Source organism: Convolutriloba macropyga, chromosome 11, assembly GCF_964194025.1.
Source record: "Convolutriloba macropyga chromosome 11, txConMacr16.3, whole genome shotgun sequence".
In the NCBI taxonomy this organism is placed as follows: Eukaryota; Metazoa; Xenacoelomorpha; order Acoela; family Convolutidae; genus Convolutriloba; species Convolutriloba macropyga.
In genome coordinates this window covers 11,254,346-11,282,106 of record NC_134478.1, presented here as the reverse complement: position 1 = coordinate 11,282,106, position 27,761 = coordinate 11,254,346, and the positions used below count along the sequence as shown (strand labels likewise).

The window sequence follows — 27,761 nt, the reverse complement described above, 5'->3', positions numbered from 1 at the left end:
GTCAAATTAAAGTACGCCCAATTACCGTTATTTTAGGTTAAATGGTCAGATTCAATAATACATGAATACAAGCTGATGGATGGTGATCCGCACTCATAGTTTTCATCATAATGTCCTGCAGCGGTTCTCATTCTAAGTTCTATCAGTTGAACATTTCGATAGAATCAATTGTGATTAGCTCGACTGCATTTTCGAATACCTGGTTTAAGCTGACTTACTTTTGTGAAATCTCATCAGATACAGGTCAACCATGTAAACAGTCGCAACTTATCAACGGAGATTTCCAACGGCAGAGTTTTACCATAGTTGTGCGCGTAGACAGTACTGTCCGCATATCATTAGTCAAAAAGAAATCTGCTTTGCTCCCATTAAAAGATACCAAATTTTGTGACGCATCCTTAGAAATAGCACCATTGCTTGTAAAACACCAAGGATCTTTCAAAAAATCATCGACCAATCTAATTCTTCGATCTTTTTTGACGAATAACGGAGTCAATAGATTGGAGAATGAAGGCGAAGAAGTTGGTGTTGTAACCGTGGTATTGGATGGTATGGATGTTTCTGAACAAGTTCTACAATCAATTTCATCAAATCTAGCATCAGAAATGGAAACCGAAGGCAGTTGCGGTATGTTGTGTTCAAAGTGATATTTGATTTCTCTTGCACCAAATTAGAATAAATACTGAATAAGCTTTAGTTTTTAAGTGCTAATCTCGAGTCCTTATAAAAACCATCACGATGAGTTTATGGTGCCAACATTTTTTTTATATATGGTGGTATATTAATGTGACTTAGACCTTTTCTTCAGTCAAATTTTCATTGTTTGTTTACGCATTGTAAAAAAGACAAACATCATTTTGCAGCTCATAGAATCAATTATGATTAACATCATTTATTTTTAAAAAATTCAAATATTTGATAAGGAGGAATATGTTAACTTTTCGAACGGCAGTTGGTGTTAAGGCTTTCTTCTGGGAGAAGGACTGACAAGCCTGGTTGGAGGAAACAAAAGAAATTAATTAATTTGTGTTCAGTTCTTTTTTGCTCTCTCATTGTTCTGTGCTTTTCGACAATCTCATGTTTATAGACGGTCTCGTCTATATGCGCCACAATATTCTGTGTTATTAATAGTCGCACAGCGATAGCTGGGGCTATTATTGGACTTCTCTTGGTTTTTTCATAGTCAAGATTTTTTGTTACGACCACATGACGTTACAATCAATTCAAACCTTTTTGATCATTCGTTCATGCAGTTTCAACTGAATTGCGTGAGTGACGCCATTTTTCGCTCTTAGTTGAGCGAGTTTTGTGGTTCGTTTGCGTGATTAAGTTTTTGGTCACACGTCACTTACCTCACTCTCAAAAATGACTTCATCACTTTGAAGTTGACCTTTTACTTTCATTCGAAGAGATAAGGTTAAGTTGCTATGTGTCACTCTAAGTGAAGGTTATTTAAGAGCAGCTAACAAAAGCCGCAATAAATTATACAGATTCCTAATAAAAGTAGAGCATCTCTGCATTTTTTTTGGAAAGAAAAAATTTCTTTCTCAATCTTTTTGAGGCTGCGAAAATATTGCGACTGTTTTCTGGCAATCTGCACACACATGCGATTGTATGTACCACTCAATAAGGAGCTATTAGTTATTAATTGTTCTCAAACAAAGTTTGTAGCAATTATATTAGTCTTGATGGCTTTTTTACGCGATTTTTTGGTCCTGATGGCTTTTTACGCGATTTTTTGCTTGATTGAGTTTTTGTCTGACCTATTTGACTTTTCGTTCTCAAAAACGGCATAAACAGGTAGCGCGCAGCGGGCATTAAGTTCTCTCAGAGCGTTCAGCACACTAGTCCCCAAGTATGTGATTCACAGAAACTCTATTGGAGACTTATACTTATGGCGTGAAGGACGGTTCTTAGAGGTTGACCCACAACCCCCCCCCAAACAACCCTTGTCACTTCACCCCCAATCGCCACCCCTGACATCGTTCAGGCCGTAAGGCCTGAAAATTGCGTTTTCATAAAATTTCATTGGGTTCTTGATTTTGCTGTTGAATTGTTAACTGCTTTCGAACGACGCTTAATGCATTTATTATAAACATGTCTTCTTTCGTGCAAATTTTTTGCTTGAACATTTTTGTTCTAGAACATTCTTTGCCTTCTCGTTTTTTTCGGAGTTTTTTCGGAATTATTCTCTGACATTTTGACACTAGAATTTTTCATATTTGTTTTAGTCTTCAAAGCTAATTGGTTTCATCAGTTTATTGAATTTATGAGTTTTACGTATCTTTTTGTTGTTTTCGTGTTTTTTACTTAATATTGCTGATGAACGGTCTCATCGGCCTTCTTATGCGGCAAGATGATTCATTCATTTGTACCAATTTTTAGATTTTTTTAAACTTTGCTAATATTTGCTTTCGAAGAATTTTGAATATTTATTAACGTTTGTCACTTTGTTCCGGGAAGCCCTTGAATTTACACCCTTGAATATTATTGAATTTAGTAACTCCCCTCCCACCATCCCGACTGAAGCTGGCTTCAATAGATTCGAGCTCCCACTTGTCGTTCGAGAGCGTTAGTCGGTTATGTTTACATGATTTTTCATTGTTGATTAGTATTATGGTGTCAAGGAATGTCTTATGTAGATCGTGTTTTTGATGCCGTGATTATTAAAAGCGGTTTAATATTGGCTAATTTTCTCACGTTTGATGTTATCTGTTGTTTTTTCTCCTTGGTTTGCCTTCGCCTTAAAACCAGTAGTTTTCTGTTCGTTTTGTTTATGCTTTCTTTGAACCGTAGTGTAATTTCTTGCTTTAAAGGCTTGTTCCAATTCTTCCGCTTAATTTCATATTTATGGGGCCATGTGCCTCATTTTGTAAAACTGTTTCTCTGTGAGTGAGTTTAGTTTGGTTGTTAATATATTCAATTCTTTGGATTGTAATTCCGGTTGTTTTCTCTTTTTACTTTTCGATCACGTTTTTCGTCACGACTTACCTCCCTCGCTGTTTCAAATTAATGGATTTTAAATTCTTGCGCTCACTGAATTGCGCAAAGTAGTGAATACGGCCAGGATCAATAGAACAAAGTCAAAAGAATCAAACAAAGATACGAAATTAATGCCTTATAGTGAATGCGGTTAAGGGCAAAATCGAAAACTATTTGAATAGATAAAGCCCAGTCAATTAATCAAAGTATTATTATTTCGCCTAACATTATCTGCTCTCCACCTTTGAACAATTTGATAGCACTTAGAAAAAATCCGGTCAATATTTATCTCTGTTTCAATCCTGATAGGCCCTCTAAGTTCTTTCTGTTTATTGGGTAGCAATTAGTGCGTTTTGGATATCTGTTGATTTGATTGGAATCAGTTTTAACGATTTCAGTTACTAAAAAAGTGCTCTGACCTGTTTTCGTCTCTTTCTGGAAAATGGAAAATTCTGCCGTTTCCAGTTTTTATGCTTTTCAAAAAGTTTCTGTTGCGCAATTGCCTCCTCTTTCATCTACTCTTTGATGGCTCTAAAAAGAGGCACTTGATTGTTTGATCATACAGATTTTCAAATTAATTTAAATGTGTCAGTGTGTCTCAGCTCGTGATGTTAATCAATTAATGTGATGTCACCCCTCTTGTTTCCAGGGATTTTTTATATAGAAAATTATTCAGATGTCGTTTTGGTGTTTGTTTTTCTCGGCTTGTTTTGTTTTGCTTTTTTATTAAGTTATTGATTGAAAACAAATGGTGTCGCACGTCTTGTTGAGAGTTATTGATTTAGATTCTGAATTCGGAGTCTTATGGAAAAAAATAGATTTTGGAATTTTTTATTTTCCATTGTGCTTTATTATCATCTTTCTCTAATTGTACATTGAAATTAAATAGGTATTAATTTTAGAGTTTTCACCGCCCTAAATAAATCAGATTGAATTGGTCAAGCGTTTTACCTGAAAGCGAAAGAATCCACCTTGAATTATCTCGCTCAGAAAACTGACGTACCTTCAGTAAATTTTGAATAGGCCGCTTAGGGTTAATTTAGTACGAAGCTTCGGTTCGTTTCCGGAATCTAGCTTTGTTTTTAATTCGTCAAGATCTTCGTAACGGTCACTTCAAATCTGCTTTTTGTTCATTCATTTGTGCATTGTCACTAAATAGTGTGAGTAATGTCCTTTTTCATGCTTGTAGGAACAAGTTTTTTTGTTCATTCGCCTGATTCAGTTTTTGATCACGTATGACTCATTTCACTCACAGAAATTACTTTCCTAACTTCGGAAATGATCTCTACTGACTTTAATTGAAAGAGATGGTCGAATGAGTATATACCACTTTAATTGAAGGGTATTTAAGGGAAGCTAAAAGAAGCAACACAATTTATACAATTAAACAAAAATGGTGGAAGTTTTCTTTTTGAGTCTCAAAAAGATAATGATTATCTTTTTGAGATCGCAGGTCTATGAAGCTATGGCAGCTATTTTCTGGTAATCCTCCAGCTATGTTTGAGTAACTAGCTTTCAGTTCATATTTAGGTCTCCAGGTACCGAGACCACCTTTCGTAGGCATATCTTTCAATGAATTTTAATTGAATTTTTTTTCTACATATATAACAATGAGCAAGTAAAGGCGATAAGTTTGTCATCAATTAATGGTCATTCAGTTAATCACCGATTATTCAGGGACCGGACAGTATATCATATATCGGTAAAATAAGATCAGAAATGATTAATTGCTCTCGTAGAGAAGCAATTATTTTAAACGTTTTTCTCTTTTTTATGCAAAGTTTTCGCTTGATCTAAAATTCTCTCTCAATCACAATTTCAAGCAGCTGAATTCAATTGGCGGCAATTTAATACTAAAAGTCAAATGAAAAGTACGCCAAAACTGGTGCCATTTTTCACTTTAAATATTAATATTGGTATATGTTAACCTCTAATGTGGTTATTTGAAGCCCACTATTGAACTTCGTAGTCCCATTATGGCTCCCCCGACTGAAGCAGGCTGCAATTGATTAGAGCTCCCACTAGTCGCTCGAGAGCAATTCTTCCGACATTTAGTCGGTTTTGTTTTTAAAAGACATTAAATAGAAAACAAACAGAAACCGCTATAGACTAATTGTCTGGAATTGAAATGCAATTTAACATATCCTCTAAGCTCGAAACGTCGGATTAGCTGATTTGGTCATGCCGTAGCGACCTGTGGGAATTGATATCAAACTATCACAGCCGAACATAAGAGCAATTTACCAAAATAACTTTTCTTGTAATTAAGGAACAGTTTAGGGTAATCAAAGGCAAATTTCAGCATTCGGCTTTTAAATCAAGTCCGATTTCGGCGTTTTTTAACGTCGGCTCTCTTACGTGTAATCGAATCCATCACAATTGTGCATGTTATGCAAAGGTAAATCGCGTTTATGAATGGAATAAGCCCTCTTCAAAATATAAAAAAAAGAACATTGTTAATTTCCTCTGGTACACATAAGAATAAAAAGCAAATGGTAAAAGAGGCAATGTAAAGTTAAGAATATAACATTATGTAAAATTTTAAAATCATTAAATTACCTAGCTAAAAATTTGACCTTAGATTAGTAAAAAAAATGGCCTAAAATGCGAGCATAAATTGTTCTCACAATTTTATATATACATCATGAAGATTAAAGAATAAAATTAAAATCTAATGCTCTCAATGTCATCTTTTAATATCAGTTACTTTTGGGTCCTTCAAAAATTCTTTCCAATAATATTCTTTCAGTTCTTTTTTTAAGGAAGCTTTAGATGTTGTTTTCCGTCTAATATTAGAAGGCAGACTATTATAAATTGCCTTATTATAAATTGCCTTATTATAAATTGTCTTATTATAAATTGACTATTATAAATTGCAGACTATTATAAATATCGCTCTCGGTTTACTGTCTTTCGATCTATAGTCCCACCCCCAGATTGTTCACAGTTGTTTTTTGTGCTTCTTAACTGCCTATTCCAAGGGAAGTTAGTTCGAAATCGTCATAAATAGAGCCCTAATATTTCAAGTGTTTTCTTGTTCTGGTATCTTTCATATGTTGTGCAGTCAATATGGTTAACTAAATGGTTAAATATGCTGCAAAAAAAAAAGAAAAACAATAATTTTGTTTCCAAAAAATCATGCAAATAAGAACTTAATTCAATTCTCTGAATTTGACATTAAATGTTTTTATGCTGAAGGTGAAAGAGAAAATATGGCTGATGGAAATAGCGTGCAGGGTGATGAATCTTCGAATCGTGTTAGTTCCTCGACTGCTGAAGTGGAAGCAATGGATACAAGTAACTCTGTGGGTGACACCGACAGGAGATCGGATAACCAGAATGATCATTCTCTGTCCACTGAACCAACTGCTGCAGCCTCTTTAAATGCTTCCTCAAGCGCAAATGGTTCTGCGTCAGCCAATCCGAGCTCAAATCTAAGGTCAGTATTTGATAGATAGAGGTGAGTTGTCGGATCTTTGAGTTCCCCCCCCCCCCTCACCCAGTCCTATATAACCGAAATATAGGCACCCCCAGTTCTATATAACTCAATTCTAGGCACTCCCTCCTCCCCGTAAAAAAAGAATGTTTGGCTCCCTTTCAAAAAGGATAATAAATTGCATGCATAACTACGTCCTTGGTATAATAGACCGACCACCATATTTGCAACGGGTTGCAAGAAAAATTAAAATAGCAGAGCATTACACTAAGCCAGTAAGTCCCAAAAATGCAATTAAGAACAAGTTTGTGGTTAATGGGGGCTAGCGGCAAAGATCAGAATTGTCCTCGATTCAATCTGAAAAAAAATAATTCGATTTTCTGAACCCCCACCCTGTGCCCTTCCTCTTACTGCTACTGGTTATGACTTGACTAAGTCCAAAGTACCTTTCGTGACCTGTCTAGTAGGTTGTTTTTTTTTCTGAGTGTCATGGTTTAATCGGAACCCTGATAACAAGAGAAACAAAATCTATAAACAATCAATTTTTTAATACAGTTTTGGTTTACTGGGTTTTCCGAAGAACAAGATGTATTATGTTTCGACTGTCCCATCTTGGTGGGATTATGACATAAATAGTTTATAACCATAGCCTCGCCCCCTCAACCTTACGCTAGTGTGATTTTATTAAAAATCAATATCTCAATGCATAATTCGTAACTGTCACAAACAACAGTGAGAGCCGTAACATAATTGATTTTAAAAAATTGTTTCATTGCAAGCCAACCGTCATCATCATCAACATCCAATTCCTCAGCTGCAGCTGTTTCTACGTCCAGGCATCGATCCAGGAGGTCCAGACACATAGTGGACGAAGATCTCCCGCCTGGATGGGAAAGACGGGAAACGCGCGATCATAAAGTCTATTATGTCAATCACAATAATCGAACAACGCATTGGAAGCGACCAACGAATATCACTTCAAACCAGAATCAGAACCAGAGTTCGGAAGCAAGTTCCAGCTCTAACTCAAGTGCAATTCCAAAACTATCCGAACGAACCAGTGCTTCAAATCTATCCTCGTCATCATTGCCCTCTCGGGATCTAAATAGATCACAGTCTGATGATCTCCCCGATTCCCGTCAAGGTGCAGTTGGAACCTCCGCATCCCCAGCGACTCCTTCCAAGTCGGGAAGAGAAGCCAGTAGGAGAGATAGTTCGGCTGATGAATCGGCTGGAAAGAGTTCCGAACCACGTAGACGGAGGAGGAGCTCCAGGAAGGAGGAAAATGACGACGAACCTCTGCCGGATGGGTGGGAGTTAAGATACGATATATACGACAGGTACCTAATGTTCTGCAATCAATTTTTATTTTTAGCACCACAATTTAGCAAAATTTCAGGAACTTTCATTTGCAACCATTCCAAAATTTTTGTTTTCATAATTGTGACAAAATTCGGCTTTTTGCACTGATAACTCTTTGGGTGGTCTAATGAAAGTAGGGATTGGAACTAGCAATTACTTTTTATTAATACCGTTATAATGGTACAAAAATATTAGATCTAGATTACCATTTTTGGCGAAGGAAAACAAAAAATTGTAATTTTCGTCTTTTGAGGTGATGTAATATCGATTTCTGCAAAAGGAAAGCACCCAAAAATATATTAGTATGTTTATTAATAGCCGCCGTCAACCTCTCCAGGGTTATTATTTAGGCGCTTTAGGCGAGTTGAAGAAGAATGAATTTTCAGTTCATGGCGCGAGAAAGGTGAGCGTGATTAAATTTTAGCCCAACGAGCGAAGTATTTTGATAACGTGCGGCTTTTTCGAAGCAGTTTTTTTAGTTTTACTTTACGTTTTAGGATAAAGTGGTTCTTCTAAACCATGCCGACAAGTAATTGTTGTTTGGGAGCATTTTTGACCGTCTCAGTCATGTATTACAGTTTTATCTGCTAACTTGAGCTATTTCTGTGCTTTCGCCGTTTTGGACTCTCTTTTTAGCGGTTTTTATTCTTTTTCAAGTTTTTAGTGTCTGGGGTAAATTTTTTGGTTGAAATTAGGATTCATGTAAGTCTTCGTGCCCTTTTAATTGCGTTGTTATCATTTGAAGTTGGTTTTAGTTGAAGAAAGTAGTCCAAATTTTAGTCCACGTTCAAAGTTTTTTATATTTAATTATTTAATTGGGTTTGGTTTTAGAGTTATTGCTACTAAGTGAAAACAATTGATTCTGTGATAGCACATATTTCTTATAAAAGTAAATAAATAAGTTCTGCAGTTCTTGTTTTTCTGCTTTCTCATGTTTAATGTTTCTCAGTACGTTTGGGTGTCGTGTGTGTGCCGAACAAATAATCAGGAACTACTTCTCGAAGTTTGTTAATAACATTTGCTGAGACGTATGATTTTTAGAGAATCTTACTTAACAATTAAGCAGGTTTCTTAGATTTTGTCTTTAGATTTTGGACTTTAGATTTTCTGCTTTCTTATGTTAAATGTTTCTCAATGCGTTTGGGTGTCGTTTGTGTGCCGAACAAATAATCAGGAACTACTTCTCGAAGTTTGTTAATAACATTTGCTGAGACGTATGATTTTTAGAGAATCTTATTAATAGCCGCCCTCATCTTCTCAGCCGGCTATTATAGCGCTCCTATTTTTTTTTTACTTCGTCGAATAAAAAAATGTTTCGCTTTACCTGATTTTGCCGCCTTTTCAACATTTTGCGTGAAATCTTTTTGACTTCTCTAGGCTAGTTTCTCTCTTCTCTCATTCTGCTAAAAGTGATTTTGAACATCAGTTGCTCAGCAAAGCAATTCAAAATGAACAGAGTCAGTATAAAAAATTGAAGTCAGAAGTAGAAACGGGATAAACCCATAAAGCCCAATTTTAGATGCCCGCTAATTGAACGTCGTTCCTATAAGTCTTAGTTACCATCTCTAATGCTTATTGGTATTGATAGTAGCCCCTGTAGCCTCTCTCTAAAACAGAAGTATGTTCAACCACGAAATGCCATCAAAATAAATCGGACTTAAAAAAATGTTTTGGCACAAAAATCTTTTTTTTATCAATATCTTCTGTTATTTCAATCCCAATCATGCTTATTGGAATCAACGGCGGCTATTTTCCGGCAATCTGCCGGGTATGTTTTAACAATTAAGCAGGTTTCTTAGATTTTGTCTTTAGATTTTGGACTTTAGATTTTCTGCTTTCTTATGTTAAATGTTTCTCAATGCGTTTGGGTGTCGTGTATGTGCCGAACAAATAATCAGAATTTACTTCTCGAAGTGTGTTAATTACATTTGCTGACACTTATGATTTTTAGAGAATCTTATTGAACAATTAAGCAAGTTTCTTAGATTTTGTCTTTAGTTTTTCTTTTTTGCTCGATGTTTCTCGTTTTTCGAGGTGTATTACTTGTAATGTTTTTAATGTCCTTGCTCGCCTCATCTGGCTATTATAGTGGCTCTAAGTTTTCCGTCGTCGAATAAAAATTTGTATTGCTTTAACTTAGTTAACACCTTGTTGAGCATTTTGCGTGAAATCTTTTTGACTCCTCTAGGCTAGTTTCATCCTTATCCTATTCTGTACAAAGTCCTTTTAAGTAGCTCGGCAGAAGTTGCTCAGAAAATCAATCTAGAATCAGCTGTATCCAAAAACCAAAATTAGTTCTTACATTCTTTTACTTTCTAATTTGTTTTCTGTTTTTTTTTTCAAATTGAGCGTCTTATTGAAGTAAATGGCTTTGCTAGTTTGTTTATTGGTTGACTAGGGCACAGGTTAAGTTTTACCTCGTGTCGATTCCGGAGTCTTCCGGCTTTGTTTTTTTTGTAAGATGTTTTCACACCTTTTTCCATGACTTCGAGCATTCAAAACGGGATAAACAGGTAAGGCCCAGTGGGCGTTAAATTTCATTAGAAGCTCTCAGGTAGATTTAGTACTCTTTATAGTGTTTAGAGTCTTGAAGCTGTTAGGAAAGCCTAAATTCGAAGTTAAATGTCATTTTTAAGTTTTTGAGCTAAAAATGTGCAATTTTTCATGTTTTTCGAGTTGCGTTCAACTAGTCTTGAGTTGACTTTTGTTAAAGTTGATGAAGTTCCTTCGCAAGATATAATTACCGTTTATGACCATTTTATGAGAATTATGTTTTGCTACTGCAAACAAACACGAAAAATGATTGCATTTTTGCATTTTTCAGGTTTTATTTCTGAAAATTTCGGTCTTATGTTTCTCCAGCCTCAAGGGCTAAGGAACCTTCTAGAGTTTGATATTAGATTACCGCATATTTTCTAGTGGTAGTGGATGATTTTTCAAGATTTTATTATAACGAATTTTTCACTTTTTCAAAGAAATTTCCAAAAATTTTAATATCCAGGGAACCTCCTATAGGGTTTGCTCTTATATTACTCTATAGTTTCTGGTGGCAACTTTTTGATATCTCAAATTTTAGCTTTTTAAAAAACAAAAATACTTGTTTTTTCCTGGGCATACCAATGGCCCAGGAACCTCTAGGGTTTGAAAATAAGTTACTGCATAGTTGCTAGAGGTTATCAATTTTTTTTGCGATTTTTTAAAAAAATTTCTGAAATTTTTTTGAATTATTTTCAAGTTTATCAATCTTTTTGAGCCAGTGAAACTATTTAGGGATTGAAATAGGGATACTGGATCATCTTTGGAGACATGTTTCTGAAGATAATAATATCACGAATTTTAGCAAGATTTTGTTACAATTTGCAGTTTTTAAATTTTTGTCATTTTCTCAGTTTAGCAATCTACTGGCCAACGTATGTTTTTTAAGTCTTTTTAAGTCAAGATGGCAAAACTCCAGAGACAGAAAATGGCTTCTTATTTTTTGCGAATTTTTCGGAACTTTAAATTTTGCCCTTATCAGTTTTTTTAAGCATTTGTCATATTTCTCGAGGTTACCCAACTTCAGTGTCAAATAAATCTTTCTTGGCATGTGTGTGAGTGAATGAGTATGATGATTTGTATCATATTTCAACTTAAGGGTAAAAGTTTTCAAAGTTTTAGCAATGATTTTTTTTATTCTGCTCGATTTTTTTATTTTCAACTTTTGTCTTTTCGGCTGAGATTGTATAACTGATCAGGGCTGTTCAGGTAATTTAGTTCTGTTTTTCATTCAATTCTGTGGATTGTTTTTCAGGACTTCTCCTGCTATGTTTAAATTCGCTTCACCCTTTGATCACATTTTTACGTAAGTCACGATTTTCATCTTATCTTCTGACTTACCTCACTCATTATTTCAATTAGACGGATTTTAAAATTTTCACGTATTGAATTACATAATGTAGTAAATATTGTCAAAGTCAATTTAGCAAAATCAAGAGAAACTGGATAAACATGTAAAGCCCGATCTTTAAGTGATAGTGCATTAGGTTATCAAAGTTCATTAAAGCAATTGCTAGCTGGCATAAGTATTATGCCTAATAGCCTAATAGCATTAGGCTCATTTTACGCAAGTCACGATTTTCATCTTATCTTCTGACTTACCTCACTCATTATTTCAATTGGACGGATTTTAAAATTTTTCACGTATTGAATTACGTAATGTAGAAAATATTGTCAAAGTCAATTGAGCAAAATCAAGAGAAACTGGATAAACATTTAAAGCCCGATCTTTAAGTGATAGTGCATTAGGTTATCAAAGTTCATTAAAGCAATTGCTAGCTGGCATTAGTATTATGCCTAATAGCCTAATAGCATTAAGTGTACTTTTGAAATCTAACCGTATTTGCACAACAAATAAGAACCTTTTGACACTTGGAAAAATTGTCAATTTCACTCTTATTTTTTCTTTTTCTTAGTCAATCCCAATGTGCGTCGACGGCGGCTATTTTCGGCAATTTGTCGGCTAGTTTCAACGGCTAACATTAGCTAAAGCTATTTAAGTATTATATCAAAAAGCAGGATTTGATTTTTTTTGAATGAAACTCTGCTTGGATGACTAAAGGTCGTGGAATAATATTTGCAGTAACTGCACAGGATGACCACCTTAGACGAAACTTTGAAAACTTACTAAGACTTATACGGTGCCGTAGAAAACTTACAAAACTCTACAGGGCGCCGTATAAGACTGTAATGAGTTTTCTTTGCCATCGTAGCTCAATGATGTAATTACCAATTTCTAAAGTCTAACTTCCTAATAACGATTTTAAATGTATGTACATTTCCAAATATGCTTGGCGAAACAATTATATAGCTGGCAAATAGTGACTGGACAGAATATTGAAAGACTTAGATAGAATAGACTTACCCGGGTATTACTCCGAACCACATATTCAAGGAGGAGCTATATGCTCAACTGGTTTCTTTTGGTCAGTCAATTTTGGCCGATGGATATATTTATCGTAGCAAGTTTTCGCCGTATCATTTAAAAACCCAGCGGGTGTAGAATTTTAATTGGAGGGTTTTAGGATTTGGCGTTTTAGTGAAATTGTTCATGGAAAATTAGTTTGTCGTTCGGTTTTGTCTTCTACATGAAGTTATCGGTTAAGCTAAAGTTATCTAATTTAATTGCACTTTCAGTTTTATCTGAACTTATTTATTAAATCCTAAAATTATATAGCAACTATTGTTGTTCGCTCTCAGACATAAAGGTAAGAGCTATTTGTTTTTGATGTAGGCCTTATTACGCGAACCACAAAAACCGCACTACCACGTGGGTTCGCCCATCTCCCCTTCCACCAGGGTGGGAGGAACAGGTGGATTCCAAGGGGAGGGTGTTTTATGTGGACCACAATTCCAGAACCACAACTTGGAAGAAACCGACAGCAGACTCTGTCAGGAATTACGAAGCATGGAGAGGTCAAGAGAGTAGTCAGTACCGAAGACAACTTAGCATGCTCAATCACAGGTTGGAAAAAGTTGATTCAAATTCAGATTTTTCCCATTTTACCAAGCTTTCTGGGACCATATTTGTTTTTATAGACGTTTTGCAAGAGAACCAAGGCAAATTATAAGGCAGATTCTATGAGACTTTTTTTGACAGCTCATTGCATTATTATCATTCTCTCCTAGAATCCTATATGATAAAGGTTATTTTGCAACTATTATATGTGAGCAGTTACTGAAGCAAAAGTTGCAATGAATTCAAGCGATCTCAGGTAATGAAAAATTAAAATCGGATCTTGGGCTTCATCAGCTTAGTAAGCGTTGTCCATTTTTTAGTCTCATAAATAGGGAATGAGATATTTGTGATCTCTTTACTGTATATTAAAGTGACACAGTTATGTCTAGTCTACAAGTGAATTAAAAATTTTAGTTCCAATTTTTAATTTGTCCAGCTCTCATATTTACTTTTTTGTGTAGCAACTTGATATATGCGAGCGATGCCTTCTTTCCATTGATTTTCTAGCTTTTGGAAACAGTTGATTTATTCGAGTCTATTAAATCATCTATTTTGTTCAATGCTTCTTTTCAGTGCGTTGCCTAACATAGGTTCCTCGTAATTTTACAAAGAAGTACCGTGTCCTGTTATGTTAGTCGAGGTAGCAGTTAATGTTGGCCTACACTATTTACATAACTGTCAGTATGATTGGAACTTTTATTTATCACATTTATTTAGCAAACAAAAAAGTCAATGTTCAAATCCCAAATTTTGGGGAATGATATGCCATGAAGAGTACTTTGTTAAGACATCAAATATCTCTGGAGTAGCGAAGTAAAAGTGGTATTATTTAAGAGCTCTGATGTTGGGTTCATGTTTCTACAATCTAAAGCGTTTTTTAGTTAGTGTTTTTTTCATTAGTACGATCTTTCCACTAATTTTATGACTCTGCTGTTCATAAGCAGGCACATTTTTGTCCGTATTATAGTCACAGGGCAAGGAAGCGCATAATTGAGAATGTTGAAGGCGTCATTTTTAGAGTTCCTTTAAAGGAGAGTGAGAACGTTTCTTAGAGAGTCTTTTTTTAATTGCTCTCAAAGAGAATTAATTATTGTAAAAGTGTGTGTCTTTTTACTACACTAATAGGAGTTTTGAGAATCTACAGGCTTTCTTTAGCTGAAGTTATGACTTGAAATTTGACTTTTGTTTTCGAGCATTGACTTCTGTTTTAGAACGTTGACTTGTTTTCGATCAGTGGACTTTAAAAGTATTTTAGTTTGTAATGTATAGTAATTAAGAGCGAATGGTAATATTCAAGGTGAGAATGTCGTTTTTTGAATTTTTGATCCCATATAAGTTCCTCCAAGCAACATATCTAACGTATCCCTCTCCCAAATAGCCTGATTTTCTTAGTCCCGTTCTTAGACTAAGCCCTCCCACTAAAGCAGGTTGCAATTAATGAGAGCTCACACTAGTCGTACAAGAGCCATTCCTCCAACAGATGTCGATTATGTTTTTTTAAGTGTGGAAAGTGCTCTGACACTATTTGTTTTTCAGTAAAATAAAGGATTTTTAAATTGTGATGGTTTCAAGGAAACATCAAGAAACTTAAAGTTTTCTTTATTAAAGTTTCAAAGAACGAAAGAAGAACTTACCTGACGAACTTTATTGCTGTGTCGATAACTAATGGCCACAAAACTAAACTCAATTCTAATTTTGTTTTGGCGCTATCATTATCTTATTGACCTATCAATCATATGTCAGAAGTAAATTCTCCCACCAACAGAAACCTGATTCTAACATCCACCGACCTCCAACTATTGAACTCGATTGTACCCAAGCCATATATGATTCTCATGAAATGTTGATGAAAATAGAAAATCACTTCCGGGATTCGGAGTTAAGATCTATTCACATGCCAATCATGTAAAATATTTTTAGCTAATCTAAATTTTCTCTGTATATTTTCGAATAGATGACTACTATAAATACAAGCTAATTTTTGTATATTTTCAGTTCAAAATTTAATTTAAAATTCAACTTATTGAATTCTTTGACCCGTGTTATCGACCACGACAATGGTGTCCAGACCAGCTGCAGACAGACAAATTTTGGATCTACAGAATGCAGAACCAGCTACTGCGTGGATTATGTCTTTTGTGGCGAAATGTCGCGCAGAGAAGAAAGAGGACAAGGTCAACAACGATGGTACTATACAGGACTTACAGGTAACCAATCTCTTCCTTAGTATGTGCGGGCAAGATGCAATTTATAAACTTAGGAGCCTAATGAGTCCTAGGAATTTGATAGACACTCCGTATAAAGACATCAGATTGGCGATTCAAAATTATATTTCTCCTAAAGAGAGGGTAGTAACGGCAGAAAGGGCTAAATTTCTGTCCGTAATACAAGGTGTAGGGGAGTCAGACGACGAGTCAGTCCACGTCTTAGCCCGAAAACTCAGCACGGACTATTCTAGTGAGCGACAACCAAATTGCAAGACTAGACGAGGACAATGTGAAAACTGAACCAGCAGTGGAGGAGACCATATCTCAATCAGAACAACAACTTCAGAGCACAGATGTGGGACCTTCACTTCAAGATGAAGCTTATGCAGCCACATCATCTGCAGAGCACCAACAACCCGAAACCTCAGAGCCTTCACGAACATCAACAAGAAACAGAAAACAGCCCGACAGATTTGGAGAACCTATACCCATAAACTTGCTTAAAAAAGGAGGGAGAATGTGATGGTTTCAAAGAAACATCAAGAAACTTAGAAGTTTTCTTTATTAAAGTTTCAAAGAACGAAAGAAGAACTTACCTGACGAACTTTATTGCTGTGTCGATAACTAATGGCCACAAAACTAAACTCGATTCTAATTTTGTTTTCGCGCTATCATTATCTTATTGACCTATCAATCATATGTCAGAAGTAAATTCTCCCACCAACAGAAACCTGATTCTAACATCCACCGACCTCCAACTATTGAACTCGATTGTACCCAAGCCATATATGATTCTCATGAAATGTTGATGAAAATAGAAAATCACCTCCGGGATTCGGAGTTAAGATCTATTCACATGCCAATCATGTCAAATATTTTTAGCTAAGCTAAATTTTCTCTGTATATTTTCGAATAGATAACTACTATAAATACAAGCTAATTTTTGTATATTTTCAGTTCAAAATTTAATTTAAAATTCAACTTATTGAATTCTTTGACCCGTGTTATTGACCACGACATAAATAAAGATTTTCAAGAAACTTCAAGTTTTTCCCGGATTCTATTAATCTTTTCGTTACTCGTCACGGAGCCTCATAAGTGGAAGGTTGCATCAGATTTTCATTAAAGCATGTGTAAGTCTGAGAGATTTCAGTTTGCAGACAATGTTATTTTTGGCGTTGGTATCGGTTGTTTCCATAAGTCTTTAAGTCTTCAGTTAATTTTTAATAACCGCTGTAGGCCTCCCGAAGCTTATTATTCAGACGCTCTGCAAGGTTTTGTTTGAGAAGTACAGCTTTTTTGTTTTTTTGTCACCTAGTCCATTAAATGTTTTGCATTAAATATTTGTTTAAAAAAACTAAAGTTATTCGAGTTTTGCCGTCTTTGCTTACGTTTTGTACTTTGCACCTTCTTAGAACTGTTAATGATTATAGTGTGTAGTTACGTTTTCTGATTACTTTGTTTTGAACTCGTTTCTTGTTTGGACACCACTTCGAAATTCGGCCATATTTCTAATCGCCGTCTTCGTTGCTTTAAGCCCTTCTTTGGTTTTCGTGAAGGTTAAGTTGGCTAATGACGGTTGCTCTTTGCGCTTTTTTGGCATGCAGTTAACGTTTGTGATTTTTTTTCATAATTTTTTAAAATAGTTTTAATTTTTTCCTGTTATTTTTTTCATTAGTGATCACTTTCAGTCCCAAATTCGTTCAGATGTAAAAATTGACAATCATTGTTCTTTCCATTTACGTGGATTATGCTTAATAGCCGCACAGCGATAGCTGGGACTATTATTGGCCTTCTCTTGGTTTTTTACAATTCAAAGAATTTGAATTGTTTTGGTGCGCTGTCTTTTTTTTTAAGATCTGTTCACACTATGATTTTTGAAGTCAAATTGGAGTAGTGATTTTGGTCACGCCGAAACAGGAAATGGAGCGAAAAAGCGAGTGGTCTTAAGGCGTGAATTTTTTTCGCTCTAATTTTAAAGTAGGGTGAGAAAACGGTGTTTGAACAAAAATTCGCTTTCGCTAGTGGTTTTTTGTTCACATGCGGCAATTTCACTTTGGTTTTTTCTGTTTTTTCAATTTTTTGGATCGGATTTTTTTTTCTGAAAGGTTTTCTCAATCCATTTATAGTTCATTCTAGGCCTTTTTTGTTAGAATCAACTTTACATTTCTCGCTGGTGGGTTTTTTGTTCTCCCTAGAGGCATTTGGATATTGATTTTCTGTTTTTTTTTGTTTTGTTTCTGAATTTTTGGAAGTGGTTTTCCCAAATCACTGATAGAGCGTTCGAGGTCTAATTTTTGTTTAGTCAATGAAAATTCTTTGAATTATACGTCAGGACATGTCCTGCTATGTTTTTTTATTTTGTGATTTTTGTTACGACCATATGACCTCACAACCACTTCAAATCTGCTTTTTATTAATTCGTTCATGAAATTTCAACTGAAGTGCGTGCGTGACGTCATTTTTCGCTCTTAGTGGAGCGAGTTTTAGTGTTCATTTGCGTGATCAAGTTTTTGCTCACATTTGACTTACCTCACTCACAAAAATGACTTCCCGCTTTGAAATTGACTTTTATTTACTTTAATTCAAAGAGATAAGGTCAAATTGGTGTGTGTCACAAATGAAGGTTATTAAAGAGCAGCTAATAGAGGCAGCAAAAACTTATACAGATTTTTAATCAAAAGATATATCAGCCTTCAATGAAAAGACGAATTTTTTTGGTCTGTCTTTTTTACTGTTTTTTGAGACTGTAGATCTACGGCTCTTTTCTGACAATCTGCCAGCTATGTTATAGGACTTGTCCTGTTTTTGGCCTTGTCATGATATTTTTTGAACCTATGACGTGACGATCGCAGTTTTTGTTTCTTCATTCTTTCCTACTTCTTCGATTAAATTGTGCTCGTGAATTGGATCTAGTTTTTGGTTTTGCTTATTTCGGAAGTTAAAGTAAATTAAGGACTTTCCACTGCAATTGAAGTTTATTTGGGCTGCTTTTAAAAGCATATTTTATCAGTTAGAAAGGCTTGGACGCATCAAACGGACGCACCACAGTAAATGACAAAAATCACACACTCTGAGAGTTATAGCAAATGAAAAACTGATTTTTTTTCTTTTAGGCATGTTAGGTGTTGTTTTCATTGATTTTGTGGAACTAATAGTCTGCAAAAAACTCAGCTATGTTCTGGAAATCTGACAGCTACGTTTGTGTTATGTGTGCTCGAGTGGGCACTTGGGGGATTAACTCTCATGAGTGCTCAATTGTTTTAAATTTTGCGCTTCTTGAGTCCGTGACAACTTTTTGGTGAAAATTTTGTGGTTGGAACACCGCGACTCGGCTTGTTTGATTTTAACGGAAGATTCAAATAATTATTTTCATCGATAATTGAGGCTGTTTGTTTAGATACGCGGCGAGTGGAGCCTCTCTGGACGAAGATGAGTTTCGCCCTTCTGGTTCTGGTTCTTCGGGAACTGAACAACCTGAGGGGGGATTGTCTTTACCGGCTGTAAGCGGTGGAAAGGGCTCAAACCCTGACGATGGTCTGGGGCCTCTCCCTAAAGGTAAGAAGTGTATTCTATCTCAACAATCGTTGCATTTCAAACATGAAATATGCTCAGAAGCCCGAATGCGTTATGTAATCTTTATATAGTTAAACTTTTCCCGAGTTAAACTTTTCCCGCTCCAATTGGCTAATGGTCCCGGATCTTTTCCATTTTTGCCCCCCCCCCCATCTTATTGCGTGCATATTATTTGCTCGCCCATGTGCACGCGCCATACTTTCCATAAAAAATGATTTATTATGTAATATCACTTGCTCTGTAACTGGGGGTGCATAACACGTACGGGGGGGGGAGGGGCTAGGGCTACAAACAGAAAAAAAATCCAAAGTCGCATTATAAACTGCTGGTGTGAAGGGAAATTGTTGAAGCTGGCTCTATATTGCACTACAAATAAATTAAAATTTAAAGCTGCAGGCAGAGCTCTTTCGTCTCACATCCTACTCTAAAGAGCTGAGCATTTGAATGAAACAGTGATAAACTATGTCAGGTATCCCTGAGAATGATACTTGATCCCGGAGATTCCACATACAAAATGAGGTACTTCTTTGAGGAACAAAGATTGCTTTTAGGTTGGGAGCGTCGAGTGGAGCCGAATGGTCAAGTGTACTTTGTGAACCACAATAACAGAACTACTCAATGGAAGGACCCAAGACAGCAAATGCAACAGAATCTCTCTCGTAACAACTCATCACAATCAACAGGTACCCGATTCGAATTAACACAACATAAATAAGTTGAGTAGTTATAAATTATAACTACTTGAGATGTTTAATTCTCTCGAGCGAAGTTTGACGTAATTATTATAAATGTGTGGGACGTTTTTGCACCCATAAACAAAAATTATCTAGTCTATAACCCCTGATTTAAATTGCCCCGCCTGTCGTTCAAGGGCAATTTGTCCGACGTTAGTCGGTTTATGTTTCGTTTTACTCTGGGTGGCCTCATAAATAGGTATTCATACGAGTTACATACTACTCATTGGACTGCTCCTTCCTGGTCAAAATATTGACGAATTACTGTTTATAAAAAATTATGTTCATATGTTAATGAAACTATGTTCACAAGCTGTAATTGACCTGAAATTTACCTCGCATCCGCAGAGTCTTATGAAAGCGAATAAATAGTCAACGGTAAGAGAAACTATGGACTGGGATGGCTCTGCAAAATCATAGCAAAATTCTGGCATTTATTGAGAACCGCTTAGCGGTGCAAGTTGTGGTCAGAATTTTGAAGTTACTTCTGCAAAGTTACTTGTAACCGTTTTGTGCGGGTTCAGTACATTTAAATTTCTATAATTGTTTCGTATATGTAACTTATTGAATTGTGTCGTGTACAAAATTCTAGCATTGTAGCTTCAGGAACTGCTGGCTTTGAGTATAGTAAAACTCGAACTTGAATGCTTTTGGAAGCAGTTGATAATTAATACCAAGAATCGCTTCTGAGAAATCGCTGTGATCTTTTCATCGGCTTTCTGTGTTGTGCAGGTATGTCGCAATCTGGTAGCAATGGAAACTGTACTGGAGGTGATTCTGGACAACAGCAGCAGGAAGGAGATGAAGGGTATGAGGGTGGAGAGAGGGGAAGCATGGGTAGCATCAGCGAGGGATTGCCAAAGGGGTGGGAAGTCAGAAACACAAAAGAGGGTAAATATTCTCTAATTTTGGGTTCCTTGCGTGGTATATATCATAAGAAATAACAGGACTAACTTTGAGGAGAAACTTTGTTTAAAACATCTGATCCAAATAATTGTCGAAGTGAAAAAGTATTGAGATGCGCACTTCAAATCTGATTTTTCCCATTTCTGTAAAATAATGAATGTAAAATTGATTTAAAAAGCCTCAATTTTTTTCCGCTCATTTCTCGGGAAATTTTCTCCGTATGATATTTTCATATTAAATGTTCTTCCTTGATTTTCATCTTTTGAATAGAATTGATTGCTCATAATGAAGCATTTATTGTAGTCGCCTGGGCTTTTTAATAATATAATATTTTTGCTTGACCATTTTATTATAGAATATTGTTTCACTCTCTTCAGCAGTTTCACTTGCGGAAAGACTTTCAAGCATTGAGAAACTTTTGATCAAATATGCCGTACCTTCATCTCAAGTTGAATTATGTTTTAGTTGGCTTAATGGAAGGAGTCAATGTCAAATATCTGATTGAAGGTTATTCGAGGGCTGAGTTGCAGCACTTAAGTCTGAATCAATTAAAGACATCAGAACAATTAATAAAAGCCAGAATTTTTCTCAAGCTTTTTCAAAATCCGCGAGGCGATAGGGCCGCTATTATTTGTCTCATCGTGTCTTTTTTTTCAATCCATCAATCTATTGCCGTCCTCGTTTTTTCTTATGACCACTTTTTCGGATCTCTTCTAACACTCTGCAGCTGAATTTGCGGGTGTGATTTCATTTGTTCCTGTATTCTGTTTAGGTTTTGGGGGTCAATGTTATTATTAAATTTCTGACTTACCTCACTCAATAAAACGACACCTGCAATTTTACATCTCAATTGAGAATGTAGTCTGTAACTGAAATTGAATAGAGGTCATCCAAGCGTTATAAATATATGGTTATATCACATGAAAAACGGAAGGATATTTTTAAATCAAGATATCTTTAATTTAGATTATTTTAGATCAGTCTCTGTTCTGATTCGTTTTTTAATAGCCGCGAAGCGATAGCCGAGGCTATTTTTGGCCTGCTCTAAGTTTTTTTTAATTTATTTCGTCTTCAAGGTTTTTGTTACGACCATATGACGTAACAACCACTTCAAATCTGCTTTTTGTTCATTCGTTCATGCAATTTCAACTTAATTGCGCGCGTGACGTCATTTTTCACTCTTAGTGGAGCTAGTTTTTTTGTTCATTCGCTTGATTAAATTTTTGGTCACACGTGACTTAACTCTCTCTTAAAAATGACTTCCTTGCTCTGAAATTGACTTTTCTTTACTTTAATTCAAAGAGATAAGGTCAAATGAGTGCTTGTCACTCTAATTGAAGGTTATTTAAGAGCAGCGAATAGAAGCAGCAATAAGTTATACAGATTCTTAATCGAAATTTAACATCTCAGCCGTTAATGAAAATAATAAGTTTTTTTTTTGGTCTGTCTTTTTTACCTTCTTTTTGATACTACAGATCTATAAAGCTATTGCGGCTATTTTCGGGCAATTTGCCAGCTATGTTTGTCAGTTGTTTCTTATAATAGGATTTTAACAGTTTATCTTGCAGGTATGCTACAGCAATTGGATGGCTACATTTTGTCTCATTTTATTCATAGGTACTTTTTGACTACAGGTTTTCAAAGCTATCGCAGTTGTTTTCTGACAATCAGCCAGCTATGTTTTGAAATTTCTGGAACGTTTTTAAATAGCACTTACTGTCCTTATTGGATACGTTTTGCTGCTAATAATTAAGCGGAGCTTATGCGCATTTTGCAAAGATTAATTTGTAACGTCAGGGTGCAATTCCCGGTTTTTCCAACCCCCTCAATCAATTACGCCCTAATGAACGCCCTTTAAATGCTTTTTCTGATCTCCGTTGAGTTTAAGCTAGCTAATTACGAAGTCAACCGCTCGTCAGTCAGTAGAGATCAATTCGCTCGACGTTGGTCCGTCATTTTTGAGTTTGTAATAGCCGCCCTCATCTTCTCCGCTGGCTATTATAGCGGTTATAGTTTGGCTTTTTGTTTACATGAGGCTTTTGCAAGCAGTTTTTTTAATTTAAACTTTTTCTATTAAGAAGCTGTAGTAATTCTGAATAGACTGTTGTAATCATTTCGAGCTTGTTTGATAAAGTTTGGTAGTTTTTGGTAATTAATACAATTTTTTTAGGATATAGTAATTTGGATTTTTTTCAGTTATTTTTTAATTGCTCTTGAACGTAGTTCATAGCAATTATTGTAAACGTGTGTGTCTTTTTTTATGCAAAATTTTCGCTTGACAATTTTGACTTTTCGAGTGACTTTTACGCCCTTGACTTTTTGCATTTCGCGTGATCTAAAATTCTCTCAATCACAATTTCAGGCAGCTGAACTCAATTGGCGGCAATTTAATACTAAAAGTCAAATGAAAAGTGCGCCGAAACTGGTGTCATTTTTTACTTTAAATCTTAATAGTGGTATGTTAACCTCTAATGTGGTTATTTGAAGCCCAGTATAGAACTTCTTAGTCCCATTTAGCCCCCCCCCCCCCCCCGACTGAAGTAGGCTGCAATTGATTAGAGCTCCCACTAGTCGTTCAAGAGCAATTCTTCCGGCGTTTAGTCGGTTATGTTTTGCTAATTTTAATTATGTTGTAGCGATTTCGTGCGCATTGTTTTGTTTTATTTAATTTTGTTGGAAGTGAAAAGAACTATTGCACGATGGTTTTTTTAGTTGCCAATTTGGAATGGTGTTGCGGGCATGAATCAGTAATTTTGTGAAATATTTAAAAAAAACTTTTGTCCCTTTCAAATTCTTGGCAGTTTCTCAAGAAGTTTGCGAAAATATGGAAGCCGATTTTGGTTTGCCAGTTTTATGTAAATTTTTATATTCTCAATTCGACTAATAATAGGTGTTTCGTTTTGTGCACTTATATTATATGAAAATGAAGTATTCTAATTTTTTAGTTCTTTTGGTTCTCGGGGCTACTTTGTTCTGGTTTATTCCTTCTTTTTAATATTTGGTTTTTACTAAGTGCCAGTTTTTCAAAGAAGTAGAATTTTTTGGGCGAGTCTACGCTTTGATTCGTTTCCGGAGTTCTTCTGGCTATGTCAAATTGAAGTATTGACCGAAATAGGGCGTGGAGCGAACTATGGAGTGTTTTGTGGCGTGAATTTCTACTCTAATTTTGAAGTAGTGAAAAAACGATGGCTGAGCAAATTCGCTTTATCGATTGTGATTTTCTGTTCACGTATGGCAATGCGGCTCTTGTTTTTGCTGTTGTTGATCATTTTTTATAGGTTTTGATGAATCAATTTTTAGTCTTTTTCAAGTGCAGTTTATTGTTTAGTGAATGAAAATTTGTTGATTTATAATTCAGTTATCCTGCTGCTTTTCGATAAAAAAATTCTCACTCTACCTTAGTTCACAGCTTGAGCAGTCACATATTTTTGACTTCTGGAAGATATTTTCACTCTTCTCTCGTTCTGCTCAGAGTGCTTTTAAGCAGTAATTGCTCAGCAAAACAATCTAGAATAATCTGAGTCAGTATCGAAAAACAAAATCAAAAATGGAAACAAAATTTACCCATAAAGCTCAATATAGATGACCGCAATTTGAACTTTGTGTATATATGTCTTAATTACCATCTCTAATGCGTAATTGTTTTGATACTAGCATATGTATCCTCCCATTAAGAAACCCGAATTTTTCTAACTACGAAATGAAATGAAAAATAGTTCGTTCTTTTAAAATGTTTTTGTTTAAGTTATTCTCTGGTTTTTCAATCCCAATCAGGGAATTCATCCCAATTGTGGGATTCAAAGGTGGCTATTTTCTGGAAATTTTCCGGATATTTTTAGTTAAACTAGTCAACCAATAAATTTTGCGTCCAATTTTTTTTTTTAAAAATACTTTTTAGAAAATTTTGTGAGCACACTCCAATTAGACACAATTACAATGACATGTGAATGATGTTTCAGGAATTCCTTATTTCGTTGATCACAACAATCGCACAACTACATTCATCGATCCTAGAAACGGCAGATCGACTGTTGTGAGTCACGAAAGCCTCGTACAACAGCCAAAAGACATTTCATACGAACGCCATTTCTCCTGGAAAGAGAATCAGTTCCGACTTCTCTGTGCGAGTAATTCCCTCCCTTCCACTTTCAAAATTACAGTATCCAGGGAAAATGTGTTAGAAAGCTCGATGCGTCAAATATTAGCTGTTAAACCTTATCAATTGAGAAGACGTTTGCACGTTTCGTTCGAGGGTGAGGAAGGAATCGATTACGGAGGCGTTGCGAGGGAGTGGTTCTTTTTATTATCCAGAGAGGTTCTAAACCCAATGTGGTGTTTGTTCCAATACGCCAACAACACCAATTATTCCCTGCAAATAAACCCTAGTTCATCTATAAACCCAGATCACCTCAAATATTTCAGATTCATAGGCCGGTTTATAGCGCTGGCTCTTTTCCAGAAAAAATTCATTGACTCAGGTTTCACTTTGCCATTTTATAAGAGGATTTTGAACCGTCCCATGGCCTTGGACGATTTGGAAGCAATAGATCCAGAATATTTTCAGTCTTTGAAATGGTTAGAGGATACAGATATTAGCGAAGAAGATCCGGAGCTTTTAGGGTTTACATATTGCATGAATGAAGAAGTTTTCGGAGAGGTCAGAAGCCATGACTTGAAACCGAACGGTGCTGATATTTTTGTCACTGAAGAAAACAAAGCTGAGTATATTAGATTAGTATTAAATTGGAGATTTAACAGGGGTGTCGAGAACCAAACGAGATGTTTCTTGCATGGCTTTAACGAGGTCGTTCCTGTTTCTTGGTTGCAATATTTTGATGAAAAGGAACTGGAAGTAATGCTATGTGGAATACATGAGATTGATATCGATGATTGGATGGCAAACACAATATACAGGAGCTACACACGGACCTCCAAACAGGTTATTTTTCTGTTTTTTTTTTTCATTTTGCATCGTGCCCTCTTCTGAAAAATATGCTGCGATATTGATGGGAGGGTAAAATGTACGGTGTGATGTTAGATTTCTGGGATCTTTTTCGTTTTCGTTTGTTTCCCCAGCTTAGTGACCCCTCAGATCCCCGTTTGTGTCCCCCGCAGACGCATGTGCTATATTTTTACGTAATGATTTACTATTTAATGAGACGTGCTCTGTAACTGGGCTCGGGGTGCATAACGTACTGGGGGGGGGGGGGGGGGGGGGGACAAACCGAAAAGATCCAATTTTTGAAGTCAACGATCGCATGCGCTTCCTTTCTCAACGCTGTAAACTCAATCATACAAGCTATGACATTTAGCCGAAAAGGTGCATAAAGGTTACATGACAATTTACCCAATTCCATTATACCCAACCTGCCATTTTACCCAATACCAACTTACCCAATGCTCTTTGATATTTTCGTTCAATTATCCGATTACAATTTAGCAGTCGTTATTACAAGGATGTTTTAAAATGTTTATGTGGAAAAATATAATCCCATGTTCGGTTGTGATAGTTTCATATCAAGTCCCACGGGCCACTTATTTATATAATCGGCTAAATAGTCGTTCTGATAATTTTAACAATAAGTTAAATTGGTTAAGTTGGCATTGGGTAAAGTGGCTTTGGGTAAAATGACAGCTTGCGCAAAATGGCATTGGGTATAAGCGCCCTATACCGGTATTACCAGAGAACCTTTAATCTTGATAACTCCCCGTTATGTACTTCATAGCTGCGAAGCTGTAAGCTGAGGGTAACTAATTGCGGTGATATTGGGTTTTCCTCTTTTTGTTTCGCCATCTGAAGCTCTATTTTTTTGCTACATTTTTTTACTCCACAAACCTCAAAACTGCTATTTTGTTCATCTTTTCACGCCGCTCTTGAACTGTCTTTATGTGCTTGTCATCATTCTTTACGCTCATTAGCGGTTAGTTTTAAATCTTAAATGAATTACGTCCCCCTCTGACTTTAAACACCAATATTAAGTTGACTTAAGGTTGCTCCTCGAGGTCAAACAAGAACTCCTATGAAAAAAAGTTACTAACAAAGCATTTTGACTAAAATGTAATAAGTACTGTACTTATTTGTTCAAAACAAGAAGTTTACTTATAAAAACTTCGTGTTTTTTGTGTTTCAAAGGTGTGGTTCGTGCGTAACATTGAGAAGCTAAAATTGGCAATTAGCACAAAACTGAAATTGATTTCGGAAGACTGTGCTGCGTTAGCTTAAGTTCCTCGATGTTCATCACAGGGTATCCAGTCTTTACATTACCCGTGGTACAACGTAAAAGTTTTATCGTAAAAAGCAGTAATCAATAAAGCTTTGTTTTCCACGAAATTGCAAATAGAAATAATTCGAATGTGGCTAATAATGAGGGTTATACTGTAGCTTTACATAGCGCATATTGAAGCTCGAGCTTCATTTTTAATTTCCTTTTATTTCTGTGCTAAATTTTGAACTTTCATTTCATTTTGAGTTTCTCACGCTATTTGCCGTAGAAATAAGTGTTAAAATTCATTATCATAAAATTAGGCCTGGTAATTTAGTCAGTTTATTCTGCGGCAAATAGCGTGAAAAGCTAAGAAGGAAAATATCAAACCATTCTCAGAAATCATAAGAATTGCAGAACGAGCTTTTAACTTTTTAGGTTGTCTGGTTCTGGAACATAGTTCGCAGCCTCGACCGGGAGAAAAAAGCAAGACTGCTTCAATTCGTAACTGGAACTTGCAGAGTTCCAATTGGTGGGTTCAAAGAGTTGATCGGAAGTAATGGACCCCAGAGGTTCTGCATTGAAAAAGTGGGAAAAGAAACCATGCTTCCCAGATCTCACACCTGTTTCAACCGGTTGGATCTGCCTCCGTACAAAAGTGCCCAGCAGCTGCAAGAGAAACTAATGATTGCAATTGAATGGACCGAGGGCTTCGGCCAAGAGTAAACAAACAAACTTGAAGAAATTGCAAATCTGTAATTTATTATATAAACTTGAAGTTCTATGCCTTGTTGGGAGATCTTGTTCTTTCTCTAAGTTGAAAAGTTTGAAAAGCTCCTGAAAATAATGAAATGTATGGCG

General features: G+C 35.8%; 1 protein-coding gene across 1 annotated transcript; it reads left to right on the top strand.

Annotated features, from left to right (window-relative positions):
• On the top strand, nucleotides 1-27,761 carry LOC142349557 (NEDD4-like E3 ubiquitin-protein ligase WWP2). Its single transcript, XM_075401188.1, has 9 exons — nucleotides 1-627; nucleotides 6,181-6,421; nucleotides 7,198-7,758; nucleotides 13,050-13,280; nucleotides 18,882-19,039; nucleotides 19,609-19,740; nucleotides 20,524-20,682; nucleotides 24,657-25,636; nucleotides 27,339-27,761. Exons 1-9 carry the CDS (start codon nucleotides 111-113, stop codon nucleotides 27,624-27,626), a joined length of 3,267 nt encoding a protein of 1,088 aa, XP_075257303.1. The 5' UTR covers nucleotides 1-110; the 3' UTR covers nucleotides 27,627-27,761.